The sequence below is a fragment of the Schistocerca cancellata genome, unplaced genomic scaffold (genome assembly GCF_023864275.1).
Source record: "Schistocerca cancellata isolate TAMUIC-IGC-003103 unplaced genomic scaffold, iqSchCanc2.1 HiC_scaffold_782, whole genome shotgun sequence".
Classification (NCBI taxonomy): Eukaryota; Metazoa; Arthropoda; class Insecta; order Orthoptera; family Acrididae; genus Schistocerca; species Schistocerca cancellata.
Genome location: NW_026046793.1, coordinates 2,254,926 through 2,270,165, shown reverse-complemented (window position 1 = coordinate 2,270,165; position 15,240 = coordinate 2,254,926). Strand labels below are relative to the sequence as shown.

General features: G+C 43.7%; 1 protein-coding gene across 1 annotated transcript in view; it reads left to right on the top strand.

Moving 5' to 3' along the window:
- Positions 1 to 15,240, top strand: part of LOC126143131 (disks large homolog 5-like) — a 221,608-nt gene that overhangs the window by 187,142 nt on the left and 19,226 nt on the right. The window contains exon 6 of the mRNA XM_049915341.1: positions 2,085 to 2,285. Coding sequence (XP_049771298.1) covers positions 2,085 to 2,285 — 201 coding nt within the window. The remainder of the gene's footprint in view (positions 1 to 2,084; positions 2,286 to 15,240) is intronic.

The following is a 15,240-nucleotide window of genomic DNA, read 5'->3' as shown; positions in this document are numbered from 1 at the left end:
TGAAAACAATTTTTGATAATGGAATGTAATTGAATAGATAAGATTTACTCGTCAACCAGTGGCAGAACACAGATGGAACACAGCATCTTTCCTTTCCATCCCGTCCGTCAAGTCTTCCCTGACACGCAGTTCTGGGTGATTTTCCCCAAATCTGTGCCTTTTCCTGGACCTCTCCAGTCCTTTTCCTTCGCCTCTCTTCCTTCCCCTTCAGCTCTTCTGCCTATAGGAGCAGCCTCTGCCTCTGAAAGCTTGCCTAGCAACCTAATTATTGCTTTTGTATCGTACAAAGTGCTATCTGTTGGTTATTTTGCACACTTTTTGGTTTCAATAAAACCCTATGTCATTTCAAGCATGTGTAAATTTTTACATCACTACCTATGTTATTTTGCGAAGTATTGAATTTTCAAGTGTTAAGACTTTTGGCTAACCCTGTATTATTAATAATTAATGTGTACTGTTCTTCTGAGTCGGCACCAATTCACGAGAGAAATCGTATATAAAATAATAAAAACATGTCACTGAACAATTATTACTGTCAGTCGTGACTAATGCGTGTGGCCAGTGGTTGAAAATACTGCTACAGTTGTAAGAGTCTTTTATTTAACACACGACCAGTTTTGAGCTATTAATATGCCCATCTTCAGTTGTCGTACTGGAAACAGTAAGAGACTGGAAATAATTTTTACACTCGGAAAACGCACAAAGAAAACAAAAAATCCATAAATTTAAAAACTGGCGGTCGGGCTAGGTGCCGCGAAACGTAAATCGGTGCCAAAGTGACGTCGGGCAGCACTACGGAAGACTGCCCGGGTAAAGAAATGTGTAAATAATACCGGAACACTTACGCTCGGTACTGTGACCCCGAGGGCCGTGTCGGACGAGTAGAAGACGTGGTGTGCTTCCGACGGGCGCAGGCAATACGTTACATAAATTTTATGTCACAGCTTCCACTCAGTTTTACTACAGTTCTGTGCTGCCTCGGTCAACATCTTTCTTTACCGTGCGTAATGCACTGTTAACATTTTTTGTGTAATGTTTTTTAATGTAAATCACCAATTCAGATTGCGAATGGCCGGGCTAGTGGTCTCGCGTTCTTCTTCCCGTCAATAGATGGCAGTACCTCTGCCACTCTGGTTTACCAGTTTGCTTCCTCCTTCGTGCCTGCTCTACTCCGAGCTCTGCACTCGTTGGTAGCACACCGCACCTTGTACTTGCCACTGTGGCTCTCGGAGTCACTGCACCGAGTGTAAGTGTTCTGGTATTCTGTGCATATTTCTTTACCCGGGCAGTCTTCCGTAGTACTGTCTTGTGTCACTTTGGCATTGACTTAGGTTTCACAGCACCTGGCCCAACCAACAATTTATAAATGTTTCCAAATTTATGGATTTTTATGTTTGCTGCTTGTAAAAATTACCTCCTATAACTTCCTATTTTCAGTACGACACCTGAAGAAGTGGTCGTGTGTTAAATAAAATGACCTTGCAACTGTGGCAGTATTTTCAGCCTCTGGTATAATTCTCAGTTGTGGATGTTCCTCCGACAGGATTGATTGTAGTGCGTGTGGATTAAGTTTTGAGAACAAGAGTCGGTAATATTTAGTATCGATATATTTTAGGTCGGCACCGTAACTGGCGAGCTTTTAAAATTACCGTAGTTTTACAGGATTGTGCTACCTGACCACGAAATTGTTCCACTTGACCTCCTGTAGGCATTACCGGAAACGTGCAGTGGTGTTACAGTAAACAACTAGAGTTGTGATTAAGAAAAGTGCATCACACTGTGAATTGCTTTAAGACAGTTGTGCATATACTGTCAAGTGATTCAGCATGTCCTCACGAAATATCACGGTGAGATCTCGTGATAAGCTGACTACAGTGCCGTCACCCTCAGGTGCAATAATATTGTTTGACTAATACTACTGATAAGGTTGTCGATTGACTGTTTAGTGGGCAGTGACAGCTGTCCTTATACCAGGGATGTTGCAGCTGTGTCAGATATTTAGCACGGTAGCTGGAAAGAAAGCAAATCAATTTGTAATTATATACTTGAATTTTTTGCAATGTAAATGTTCTGTCCATTTTCAGCACGCATTATCAGATTCAGCAGACATAGAAGTTGTAAGAGAATGGGCAAAGCTTCAAGTTACGAGACAGACTAGTGATATAGTCTGCCGTTCACTGAAGGAAATCATTTCGGCTGGTAGCTCACTTCGTTGCGACAGAGACTTCCTCCGTGTTGTTCTACTTGATGCTGAAAAGAAACTTAATGCACTTGATGAAAGATATGTAAGTATTAGCTTTTGTCCTACATACACATTACATATGTAAGCTGAAATAATATACCATTGGACATATGCAGTGCATAGTTCTAGTAAGTAACTACTAAAGCACTGAGTGGTCTGTATTTCCAAATACTTACTTCTATTCTTTCAAAGTGTTGTTGTTGGTGTTGCCGCAGTCTTCAGTCCAGAGACTGGTTTGATGCAGCTCTCCATACTGCTCTATCCTACGCAACCGTCATCATCTCTGAGTAACTACTGCAACCTACATCCTTCTGCGATTTTTACCCTCCATGCTTCCCTCCAATACTAAATTAGTGATCCTGTGATGCCTCAGAAGGTGTCCTACCAACCGATCCCTTCTTCTAGTCAGGTTGTGCCACAAATTTCTCTTCTCCCCAATTCTATTCAGTACCTCCTCATTAGTTACGTGATATACCCACCTAATCTTGAGCATTCTTCTGTAGCACCACATTTCGTAAGCTTCTATTCTCTTTTTGTCTAAACTACTTATTGTCCATGTTTCACCTCTGTACATGGCTACACTCCATACGAATATTTTCAGGAAAAAAGACTTCCTGACACTTAAATCTGTACCGATGTTAACAAATTTCTCTTCTTCAGAAACACTTCCCTTGCCATTGCCAGTCTACATTTTATATCCTCTCTATTTTGACCATTGTCAGTTATTTTGCTCCGCAAATAGCAAAACTCATCTACCACTTAGTGTCAAGTTTCCTAGTCTAATTCCCTCAGCATCACCTGATTTTATTCGACTAAACTCCATTATCCTTGTTTCGCTTTTGTTGACGTTAATCTTAAATCATCCTTTCAAGACACTGTCCATTCCGTTCAGCTGCTCTTCCAGGTCCTTTGCTGTCTCTGACAGAATTACAATGTCATCTGTGAACCTTAAAGTTTTTATATCTTCTCCATGGATTTTAATACCTACTCCGAATTTTTCTTTTGTTTCCTTTACTGCTTGCTCAATATACAGATTGAATAACATTGGGGATAGGTTGCAACCCTGTCTCACTCCCTTCCCAACCACTACTCCCCTTTCATGCCCTTAGACTCTTATAACTGCCATCTGGTTTCTGCACAAATTGTAAAAGCCTTTTGCTCCCTGTATTTTACCACGGCCACCTTCAGGATTTGAATGAGTATTCCAGTCAACATTGTCAAAAGCTTTCTCTAAGTGTAAAAATGCTAGAAATGTAGGTTTGCCTTTCCTTAACTTATCTTCCGAGATAAGTCGTAGGGTCAGTATTGCCCCCCCTTCTCTCTCTCTCTCTCTCTCTCTCTCTCTCTCTCTCTCTCTCTCTCTCTCTCTCTCTCTCTCTCTCTTTCATCCACTGTGCTGCTACCTCTGGTTGTTACGGGAGGTGGAGGGTAAAGTGTTGTCGCTCCGTCAACAGTGTTGCCATTCTTATTACTCCAGTTACACTGCTTATGAAATCTAGAAGAAATCAAAGGTGAGAGTCTATTTGCACCAGTGCCGATACTTTTGAATTTATTCACCATTCCTGCTGAATAGACGGCAAATGTTAGATTTGGGATGATGTTGTGCACTTGAGTAATCCAGTGCCTGTAAATATTGAAATATTCAACTTTTTAGCTTCTTGTGATTCCTTGTAAGGTCTACTGTATCATTACTCCTTTCAATACTTATTCCCATGTTAGCCATAATGGGGGGAATTGAGTATGGTTTGTAATAGACAGCATTTAACTAACTCACAAACACCTGTATATTTTATACTGTGTATTTTTCATGTAGATTTTACAAAATACTGCTCCATTTTCTCAAACAGAGATTTGTACCTCTCACAACTGTTTGTCCCAACCAGAGAAGGGACTGTCTAAAAAAGTAACAGAAAAATCATGGAAATTTGCTTTTTATTTTGCAGTACTGATTCTGACATATCAATGATTATACTGGTTGTTACATAAAACTGCAGTTGTTCTGTAATAAGTACATGCTGATTCTTAGAAGTCTTTGGAATGACCTTTTCACAAAATTCCTATCATGTACTAAGCAACATCACATCTTTAAATAGTGATCAGATATTAAAATACATTTACAGCAGTCTTCAAAAGTTACAGAAATCAGATAAGCTACACACAGTCCCCACAGCCTCAATGTGATCAGAGAATGGAAACGTGGTCCAAGTAGTCTGTGTTCTTATCATCTGTGAAACTAAGTTCAACCGTGGGTGATTTTAAAGCACCTGTAATACATTCAAAAATGGTGACGTTGGTTTATCTGTCAATTCTCTACAAGCTCTTGCAAATACATATACTTCCTAATCCAAGATACTTACCTGCTATAAACTTCCAGCTTCATTTCACATTCTGATATATCACTGGTACATGTGGACAGGTAGGCATCATATTTCTGTGTGTTTGTGGCACAGACAATACAATAGTGTACGTGATTAGGTCCCTTAGCTGACAAAACTGGGAAGCTGTCACATCATAGTATAGGCACAACTGTTGTGGCATGACCAAAGATGTTGAGTCTGATCTGTGGGTGACCAATGATATTAGGTAAGCTATTAGTGCAATATTCACTGACATATATTTGTTATTCTCACTTGTGCTATCTTATTAAAAGTAGATGATCGAAACTCTTACATCATAAGACATGCTGCATGTAATATTAGAAACTACAGTACAAAGTCCATCTACAGAAAATTATGTTGGGCTTCTTAATGAGGTGTGCCAGTCAGTGTAGAAAATGAAATAATACTGATGTAGTAACAAATGGTATGACCCGCCAGGTTAGCAGAGAGTGCTAATGCGCTGCTTCCTGGGCTCAGGTAGACGCACCAGCCCCAGATCGAATCTGCCCAACGGATTAACGATGAGGGCTGGTGTGCCAGCGAGCCTGGATGTGGTTTTTAGGAGGTTTTCCACATCCCTCTAGGTGTAAACCAGACTGGTCCCCACGACCCACCTCAGTTAAGACACGCAGACATTTGAAACGTGTTTGCACTCATTCATGATTTACACTAGATGCAGACAGCTGGGGTACACTGTGTCCTGGGGGGGTGGGGGGAGGGTTACGGGGTGGCGGCAGGAAGAGCCTCCGGCCAAATCAGATAGTCAGCACTCCAACTCTGTGAAAGGTGCGGGACAAGGTGCAAGCAATACTAAGTAACAAATGGTACATTAGAACCAGTTACAAATTTTATATACCATAGCCAGTACAGTTATTTCAACAATATATGACAGTACCGATGTTGGAATCTACAGGTGTTGTCTGAGGGAGGGGGACCTACTTTAGGTTGCCTGTATGAGGAATCTAAATTACTGTAAAAGTCAATGCAGAAAGAAAGTATTAGCTACTGTTTTGTGGAAGATAGCCTCATTTACAGCTTATATTTGAAAGTCTTGTAGTACCAGCTGATTCATAGCTCTTACATGATGTCATGTTACATGTACAAATGTAACATTCATTGTCTAAAAATATGCCGGGCATAGACGTGGGGCATATTAGTCACACTAAAAGCTAAAATCTCCATTGGTAAATTATTAACAGGAGGATCATATTTTCCTCAAAACTGTAGCTACTACTTCCATTTCGCATAAAGTTGTTGTTATAAGCTTTAATCGCCAATAATTGCGTGGATATTCAAACACACTCACTTGGAAACAATAGCTGGTTACATGACAACAACTCAGTATCTCTCATTCGACTACCGTGCCGTGCCGTGACACGCGGCCAGCGCCGTTCATAGCTAGGTGGCGCTCCCACGCTCAGCCGAGTTGCGGAGCGCCTCTATCACCATTTGCGCGTGCTGTCGTGGCGGCACTGTTAAATGTCGTGGCACTGTCACAACACTTTTCTCCCCTTGAAAAAAAAAACACTCACTTCCTTGGAGACATGGACAGTGAGGAGACATCCGTGGCCTCTTGTGAGGCCCCGAGAACATCCCACGGAGAGACACGAGAGTATGGTCGAAAATGTCCAGGACGGAAGCTCGTCCGTGGAACGTGCCTCCTGGACGAGATGATGGGTGAAAACTCCGGAGCAGCATCCGTAGGTGTCGTGGACCTGGGGGTGTGCTCCAGCGAGATGGGTCCCGGAGAAGGCGGCGTATTCTGAAGCGGTAGAGACGTCGGCTGCATAAACACGTACGGTAGATCGGCAGCAGCTACAGGACTGGCTTCTCGGGCTGGTGGAGGCGAAGGAAGGGGCGGTGGAACCGGCGTGGCCACCACTCGTGGGCGCATCTGGTCGTAATGGCGAACAACCGTGCCGTCGTCCGTACATATTTCACAAAGCCGGTGGCCGCGAAGAGCCTTGACCACCCCTGGAATCCATTTAGGGCGAGATCCGTACCCTCGTGCCCACACGTCGGCACCCACCGAGTATTTTCCCGCACTAGGGGACACAGCACAAGGCCTGACAGGGTGAAGCAGGTGCAGTAGAGTGCGCGGTTGGCGGCCGTGCAAGAGTTCAGCAGAGGCGTGAAGCGATAAGAACTCAGAAATTGCAGCAGAGCGTCATCTGTGGAAAAATCACTAAGGAATTTTTTCATCTGGCTTTTGAAAGTGCGGACAAGGCGCTCGACCTCCTCATTCGATTGCGGATGGAAGGGCGGTGCTGTAACATGACGAATCCCTTGTCCAGTACAAAAATCACGGAAGGTCTGCGAAGAGAACTGAGGGCCATTGTCCGTGACGATCGTGGATGGAAGACCTTCTAGCGCAAAGATTTTGGTCAAAGCCAGCGTTGTCGCCGCAGTGGTGGGTGACGGATACCGAACAACAAATGGAAACTTCGAGACGGCGTCGATCAACAGTAGCCAATAAGTACAGAGGAAGGGGCTGGCAAAGCCAGCGTGCACCCGTTCCCATGGCTGCGCCGGATCAGGCCACGGAGAGGGCATTGTACGAGGTGCAGCCAGTCGTTGAGCACACTGACCACACGCAGCAATCGTGTGGGCGATGTCCAAATCAATACCGGGCCAATAAACGTGCCTGCGGGCCAGGGACTTAGTCCGAGAAATCCCCCAATGGCCTTCATGCAATAGTTTGAGAACATCTTTGCGAAGAGAGGCTAGCACCATGACCCGTGGAGATGCGCCATCCGTGGCCAGAACACCACCACCATCACGAACAGATGAAGGTGCAAGGCATGGTAGTTGCGAAGGGGATCCGATGCCCGGCCTTTGGTCCTGTCCAGCCAACCCCGTTGAACAAAACCGATCACCTGACGCAGGACCGGGTCCGGCGCAGTACCTGACGTGACCTGCGAACCTGTAAGTGGAAAACCCTCGACCGCACGACGTTCTTCCTCATCAATGTGGAAACAGAGTAGTTCATCACGATCGAAAACCGGGTCGGGGCCCATCGGCAATCACGACAATGCATCAGCGTTGGTGTGCTAGGCCGTGGGGCGATAGTGAATCTCATAGTGAAAACGAGAAAAGTATAAGGCCCAACGTTGCAGGCGGTGAGCTGCCTTATCCGGAAGAGACGCCGATGGGCTGAACAGAGAGACCAGTGGCTTGTGGTTGGTGATGAGGTGAAACTTAGAACCATAAAAAAAAAAGCGCTGAACTTTTATAGAGCATAATGATAGCGAGCGCCTCCTTTTCGATTTGAGAGTAACGCCGTTGCGCATCGTTGAGGGTCTTGGAAGCATAGGTGATGGGTCGTTCCGACCCATCCTCATACCGATGGGCGAGAACAGCCCGTAGGCCATACTGTGATGCGTCAGTCGCCAGAACCAAGTGCTGACACGGACAGAATGTGGCAAGACAAGGCGCCGACTGCAAATGAGCCTTCAGGCGGACAAAAGCCTGCTCACACTCGTCGGACCAACAGAAAGGGACGTTTTTGCGTAACAGCTGATCAGAGGATGAGCTACCGCCGCTGCGGATGGATTGAATTTGTGATAATAAGCAATCTTGCCTAGAAACGCCTGAAGTTCTTTGACCGTAGACGGCCGGAGTAGAGGGTTAATGGCCGCAACGTGCTGACGTAGAAGACGTATACCCTCACGGGACAAGTGGAAACCAAGATACACAATGGAGGGTTGGAAGAACTGTGACTTGTCCAGATTGCACTTCAACCCAGCCGAATGCAAAACCCGAAACAGTGAACGCAAATTGCGAAGGTTCTCCTCAGTGGAGGCCCCCGTGACAACAATGTCATCCAGATAGTTGATGCAGCCGGGAACGGAAGCCGTGAGCTGTTCCAAAAACCGCTGAAAAATGGCCGGCACGCTAACGACGCCAAATGGTAATCGCTGGTACTGATACAACCCACAAGGAGTGTTGATGACGAGAAATTCCTTGGAAGAAGCATCCAACGGCAACTGATGGTACGCCTCCGATAAGTCAAGTTTGGAAAAGAGCTGGCCCCCAGTGAGCTTGGTAAATAACTCCTCAGGACGGGGAAGAGGAGAAATGTCAGTGAGGCTCTGAGCGTTGACAGTGGCTTTAAAATCGCCACACAATCGCAGACTCCCGTTGGGTTTAGAAACCACCACGATTGGCGATGCCCATTCGCTGGAGGTAACAGGAAGGAGAATCCCTGAAGCTGTTAACCTGTCTATCCCAACCTCGACAGGTGCACGCAACGCCACCGGAATAGGGTGTGCCCGGAAAAAATTAGGGCGAGCTGTAGGTTTAAGAGTAATGTGGGCTTCAAAATCCTTGGCACGACCCAGACCAGCAGAGAACACGGACGGAAATTCAGAACACAATCCATCCAGCTGTTGATACGGAATATCCTCAGAGATGAGGTGCTCATCATCATCAACGGAGAACCCGAACAACTGGAAAGAATCATAACCGAACAGGTTTTCAGTGCCCGCATGATCCACCACATAAAACGTGAGGGGCCTAACAACAGACTTGTAGGCAGTGGAAGCATCGAACTGGCCAACGATAGGAATTTTCTGTTTATTATAAGTTCTCAGATTTCGCGTAACTGGAGACAAGGGAGGGGAGCCCAACTCCAAATACGTGCGAGAATTAATGAGAGTTACTGCAGAGCCAGTGTCCACTTGCATGCGAATGTCTTTATCCAGAACACGAACAGTAACAAACAACTTATTTGTTTGAGAAAGCACACAGTTAACATCCGTGTCCGATGCCTCGTCCTCGTCGACAGGAACTTTAGGGGACCGACATACAGAAGCAATGTGGCCTTTTTTCCTACACGAATTACATGTGGCCCAACGTTTCGGACACGTGGCCCCGTCATGCTGTGCGAAACAACGTGGACGAGAAGGAAGTGCGGAACGAACCTGTTTCTGCGGTTGCTGTTTTCGCTGCGAGCGTCGCGGCCCAACGCGACGTTGTTTACGTGAGTGAACCGCCGCCACATCTTCGTTCCCCTGTGAAACAGGCGAATTGTCCGTGTCGAAAGTTGACTGTACAGACGTTCAATCCCGTCTCCAGCCATCCTGATTTAGGTTTTCCGTGATTTCCCTAAATCGTTCCAGGCAAATGCTGGGATGGTTCCTTTGAAAGGGCACGGCCGATTTCCTTCCCAATCCTTCCCTAACCCGAGCTTGCGCTCCGTCTCTAATGACCCCGTTGTCGACGGGACGTTAAACACTACCCACCACCACCTTGACTGTACAGCGCCTCCGTCACACCACACGTCTATTTGCGCGCCAGCAGTGTGAGACACTTCAAAGGATTGAGCGATGCTTAGAACTTCAGACAATGACGGGTTTGGCAGTTGTAGGGCACGTTGTCTAACTTCTTTATCAGGAGCAAGCCCTAGAATAGCATCCCTAACCATTGAATCAGCATAAGACTCGTGTTGAGTGTCCGTGACAAACCGACTCAGACCGTGTAGTTCCGCCACCCGAGCCCGGTAAGATTGATTGGGCTGTTTACGACCCCGGTAGAACGCCACGCGGGCGGCAACGATGTGGGTGTTTCTGCGGTAATAGACAATAAGTCACACATTTCTTGGAGGGACAGAGAGGCAGGTTCCCGCAGAGGGGCTAACTGAGATAGCAGCTGATAGATCCGTGGGGAAATCCAAGATAGAAATAACGAATTAAACATAGGAGTGTCGACAACGCCGAAAGCCGAGAAGTGTTGCCGCAAACGCTTCTCATAATCCTCCCAGTCTTCAGCGGCCTCGTCGTAAGGAGGGAACGGAGGCGGAGAAGAGGAAGACAGACGATGAGTAAGCGACGTCGACAACACCTGAACAGCAGCCGTCAACTGTGTTTGCTGTTCAATGAGTGCTTGCATAAGCTGTTCCGTGTCTGCCCCGTCACGAACACACAAATCCACAACGCAGTGAAAATATCCGACCTCGTCGCCAAAAAGTGTTATAACCTTTAATCACCAATAATTGTGTGGATATTCAAACACACTCACTTAGAAACAATAGCTAGTTACACGATAACAACTCAGTATCTCTCATTCGACTGCCGTGCTGTGACATGCGGCCGGCGCCGTTCGTAGCTAGGTGGCGCTCCCGCGTTCAGCCGAGTTGCGGAGCGCCTCTATCGCCGTTTGCGTGTGCTGTCGTGGTGGCACTGTTAAATGTCGCGGCACTGTCACAACAGTTGTAGTGTGGTTTAGGTGGTCCGTACAGGCAATCCAAAGTAGGTCCCTTCTTCACATAACACTTGCAGGTTCCAATATCTGTACTGTAATATATTGTTGAAATGACTAATGACATGGTGCAACCAACTATGGTTTTCCTGTTTCATTATAACACTGCATGGTGAAAAAAGATTCACCTACTGTGTGTGTGTGTGTGTGTGTGTGTGTGTGTGTGTGTGTGTGTGTGTGTGTGTGTTTGAGGGAGCGAGAGATATTTATTTTAATACATCAGTATTATTTTATTTCCTAAACTTACTGGCACACCTCATTAAAAGGCTTCTGTGGTTGGACTGTACCACAATTTCTAATATTACACGTGACATAATATCTGATGTAAGTTTCAATCCTTTACTTCCAACAAGATAGCATGTGAGAGAATAACAAGCTTATGCCAGTGAATATTCCACCAGTACCTTACTTAATGTTATTGACCATCCACAGATAAGATCGTAAACATCTTCAGTCATACCATAACAGTTGTACCTATACTATGACATAGGAAGTTTGTTTTTGTCAGCTAAAGGACGTTATCACATACATTGTTGTATTGCCTTTGTGCCACATACGCACCAAAATAAGAAGCATACCTGTTCACATGTATCGACAATGTATTGGAGTGTGAAAAGAAGCTGGAAGCATAAGATATGTAAATAACTTGGGTTATAAAGTGTATGTATGTGCAAGATCTTGTCAACAATTGACGTATAAACCAATGTCACCATTTCTGAACGTGTTATGGGTGCTTGAACATGACCCAAGGATAATAAAAAGAATAGTCTACTTGGACCATGTTTTCATGCTCAAAACACTGGACTGAGTTTACCCTCTTCAAAACAACTGTGGAGCTCTGATTGTGTGCCTCTTCCTGTTGGTGTGGCCAGCAATGCAACATAACCAAAAAAAGGTTCATGCAGACATAAGATCAGCTGTGCAAGATGTCTTTAGTGCTTTTGAAAGTGAAACCTGCATTGCCAGTTTGTCAAAGGATAAGTTTTGGTCCTGTGTGAAATCCACCAATGGATCAAATTTATCATTTGTAGATAGCAACTGCACAAAAATGGAAGATGGAAAAATTCTAGAGTTAGAAACAGTTACTCAGATCACATGTTCTCCACATTCACTTCCGTGCACACATTGACATATATGCATGTGACACGTGTAAGCAGGAGTGTTTGTGGAATGGAAAACTAAGAGTCAGGAGGAGGGGGCGAGGGTCCAGTGGACATTATGAAACAACTATTAGATAATACCTGTAGCCTCTCTTAAAGTAGTTGATGACAGACCTGTGGAACAATGAAAAACCTGTGATTACACACACACACACACACACACACACACACACACACACACACACAAAATAAATATACATAATCTCCTGAATATTTATATCACTAACCTCAGTTTGTTGATTAATTATGGATCATGTTTCCCACGTATGACTTTCTGGAAATGAATATGTTGTCAGTGACTGTATATCCTCTAACACACAGTAAACAACTGTTTTTCGATATCTGAAGGAGCATGAGAAAATTATCATTTCCATAATTTTAGGGGCTCCGGACAGGTTGATATCTTAATTTCCATTCCCCCTCCCCCCCCCCCCCCCCCCTCTAGTCATGGTCTACAGAATTTACCATTCCCAATAATAAATAAAACACGTATTATCTCCTTAGTTCTGGTTTATTCATTTGTTTCAACAAAACATTGTGCGAGTAACCATGTATACAAGGGGCATTTGAAAAGTCTGTGCATAAATAAAAGCTACTTATGTGTTTGGCGTAAACCTTTGTTTTTTGAAATAGTCTCCTTTTAGACTTATGCACTTCATCCAATGTGATTATAATTTGTTGTTCCCTTCCGAATAATAGGAATTATCCGTATGCAAAACAGCTATTAGTTCCTGCAATCACCTCCTCGTTTCAATAAAATCATTGTCCTGCCAGCTATTTCTTCAAATTGGGGAACAAATAGTAGTCTGGAGAATAGGGGGGATGTGAAATGAGTTGGAATCCTATTTCCATTAATTTTGTGACCACTACTGCTGAGGTGTGTGAAGGTGTATTGTCGTGATAAAAAAGGACTTTTTTGTGGTCCAATTGCCAGCGTTTTTCTTGCAGCTCGGTTTTCAAACAGTCCAATAATGATGAATAATATGCACCTGTAATAGTTTTACCTTTTCCAGATAGTCGAATCCCAAAAGACAGTCGCCATAACCTTTCCGGCCGAAGGAATGGTCTTTGCCTTTTTTGGTGCAGATTCTCCCTTGGTAACCCATTGTTTAGATTGTTGTTTGAGCTCAGGAGTATAGTAATGTATCCATGTTTCATCCACAGTGACGAAACGACAGTTAGTCCTGTGGATTCTTCCTGAACGGCTGCAAATCATCCTTGCAATGCTTCGCACAATTCAGTTTTTGGTCAAGTGCGAGCAATCGCTGAACCCATCTTGTGGATAGCTTTCTCATGTCCAAATATTTATGCAAAATAATATGTACCCATTCATTTGAGATGCCCACAGCACTAGCAATCTCACGCACCTTATCTCTTCTGTCATCCATCACCATATCATGGATTTTATCAATGATTTCTGGAATTGTAACCTCCACAGGGCATCCAGAATGTTCAGCATCACTTGTGGCCATATGGCCACTCCGAAAATTTTGAAACCACTTATAAACTGTTCTAATCAAAGGTGCAGAGTCACAGCAGTGTTTATCAAGCTTCTCTTCAGTCTCCTGAGGTGTTTTGCCTTTCATAAAGTAATGTTTAATCACCACAAGAAATTTTTTTGTCCATTTGTTTGACAATGACTCCACTTCCTTGATTCACGCGAATGTCAAACACAAAGAAATAGACCAATATGGCTGAAAAGATACTACTAACTGAACATGACCTCGATACGGGCCAGTGGTGCCATCTCTTGGACTTTGCACGGACTTTTCAGATGCCCCTCGTATGTAATAGTTCTCAGATTGAAATTTGATTTTTGAATCCCCCACCTCTGAGAGCAATTATTTAGGAGGTAGTGATTCAGTAGCTTTCAAAACACTTGAGGAAGAGAAGCTACGTGGAGAAAACGTAACGATCACCAAGCAGGAGTGCAAAAAAGCAAATGGGTATGAGGCTATGAGGACTGAAAACTGCATATAAGGGAAAGAAATTGGAAGATGGCTGACGATTAGATGGTAAGAATAGACATGAAAAAATCTGTCAAGGAAAGAATTCAAAACTATTATGGCATAGCAGTAGCATAGAAGATATTAGAAAAGCTGTGTGGGCAGTTTTGTTTCACCTCTTCAAGAGACAATAAACCCAGTCATAGGCCTTCCAGAAAGTGATTTTATTTACAAACCAGCTATTTCTTTTGCAAGTAGAAATCTTGAAAGAAACTTCCAAGGATTTGTCAGATGTAAATCCACTGACGAAAATCACTCCCAAAATCCTAACGAGTCCACGAACAGTGTAATCTGGGAGAGAATTCCCGAGAGTTTTGGTGGCAATCGGTATACTGCATTTTGGTGTCTTGGATGCAGTGACAATATTCAGTGAAGGAAATGTTGCAAGATATGAAGTACTGAAAAGGCTGCTTGAAACCTTTGGTCATTTTGCAGTAAAACAAATGTTAAATTTAGATAAAGAAAGGCTTTTTGTGTCTGAGAACTGTTTGAGACTTTGAAACAATGGCAAGACAGGGAGGAAAAAGGATATTGCAAGATGAAATGGAAGAGGATGCAGACAACCCAATGTATGGAGCTGGGAGGCATTGTCAACTTTAATGGCTGTTTTCTGTAAGTTGTATTTTTCAAGAAAAAGTGTACTTTCTTAGTTTCTATTAACCAGAATTTGTTCAAAATTATGGGGTATACTCATTGGAGAATTGTGCATATTTTAACACGGGGATTTTCATATTTTGTAAATCTCAAAGAAGTTAGCCTTATGTACATCGAACGGTGTAGAAAGTTTGTCTACTTTTCACAAATATAATTATCTTAAAAATAATCAATACTTTCAGAAATACCTTTGTTAGTGGCTAGAAATGTGCAACCCAAGGCATATTTTCTTCAAATTTTTATTCCCAATAATTGCTGAAAAGGGTACCTTTTATATGAATAAATATTACATTGTTTAAGATAGGGATTTTTCCAATCTGCCCAAAACTCTTTAAATGAAGTAAAATCATATCAGCCATATTATGTCTTATGTAACTGTGTAAAGTTTGTGATTGCTATTTGTCCTGTGGTTAATGCTTTCTCACAAAGGCGACACTGTGTGCAGTAGAATCAACATTCATTGGTGCTGAAGAAATGTAATACTTGCCAAGAAATAACTCCTGTTCCTCTATACCTGCAACAGCTGAAATGAATATTGTTTT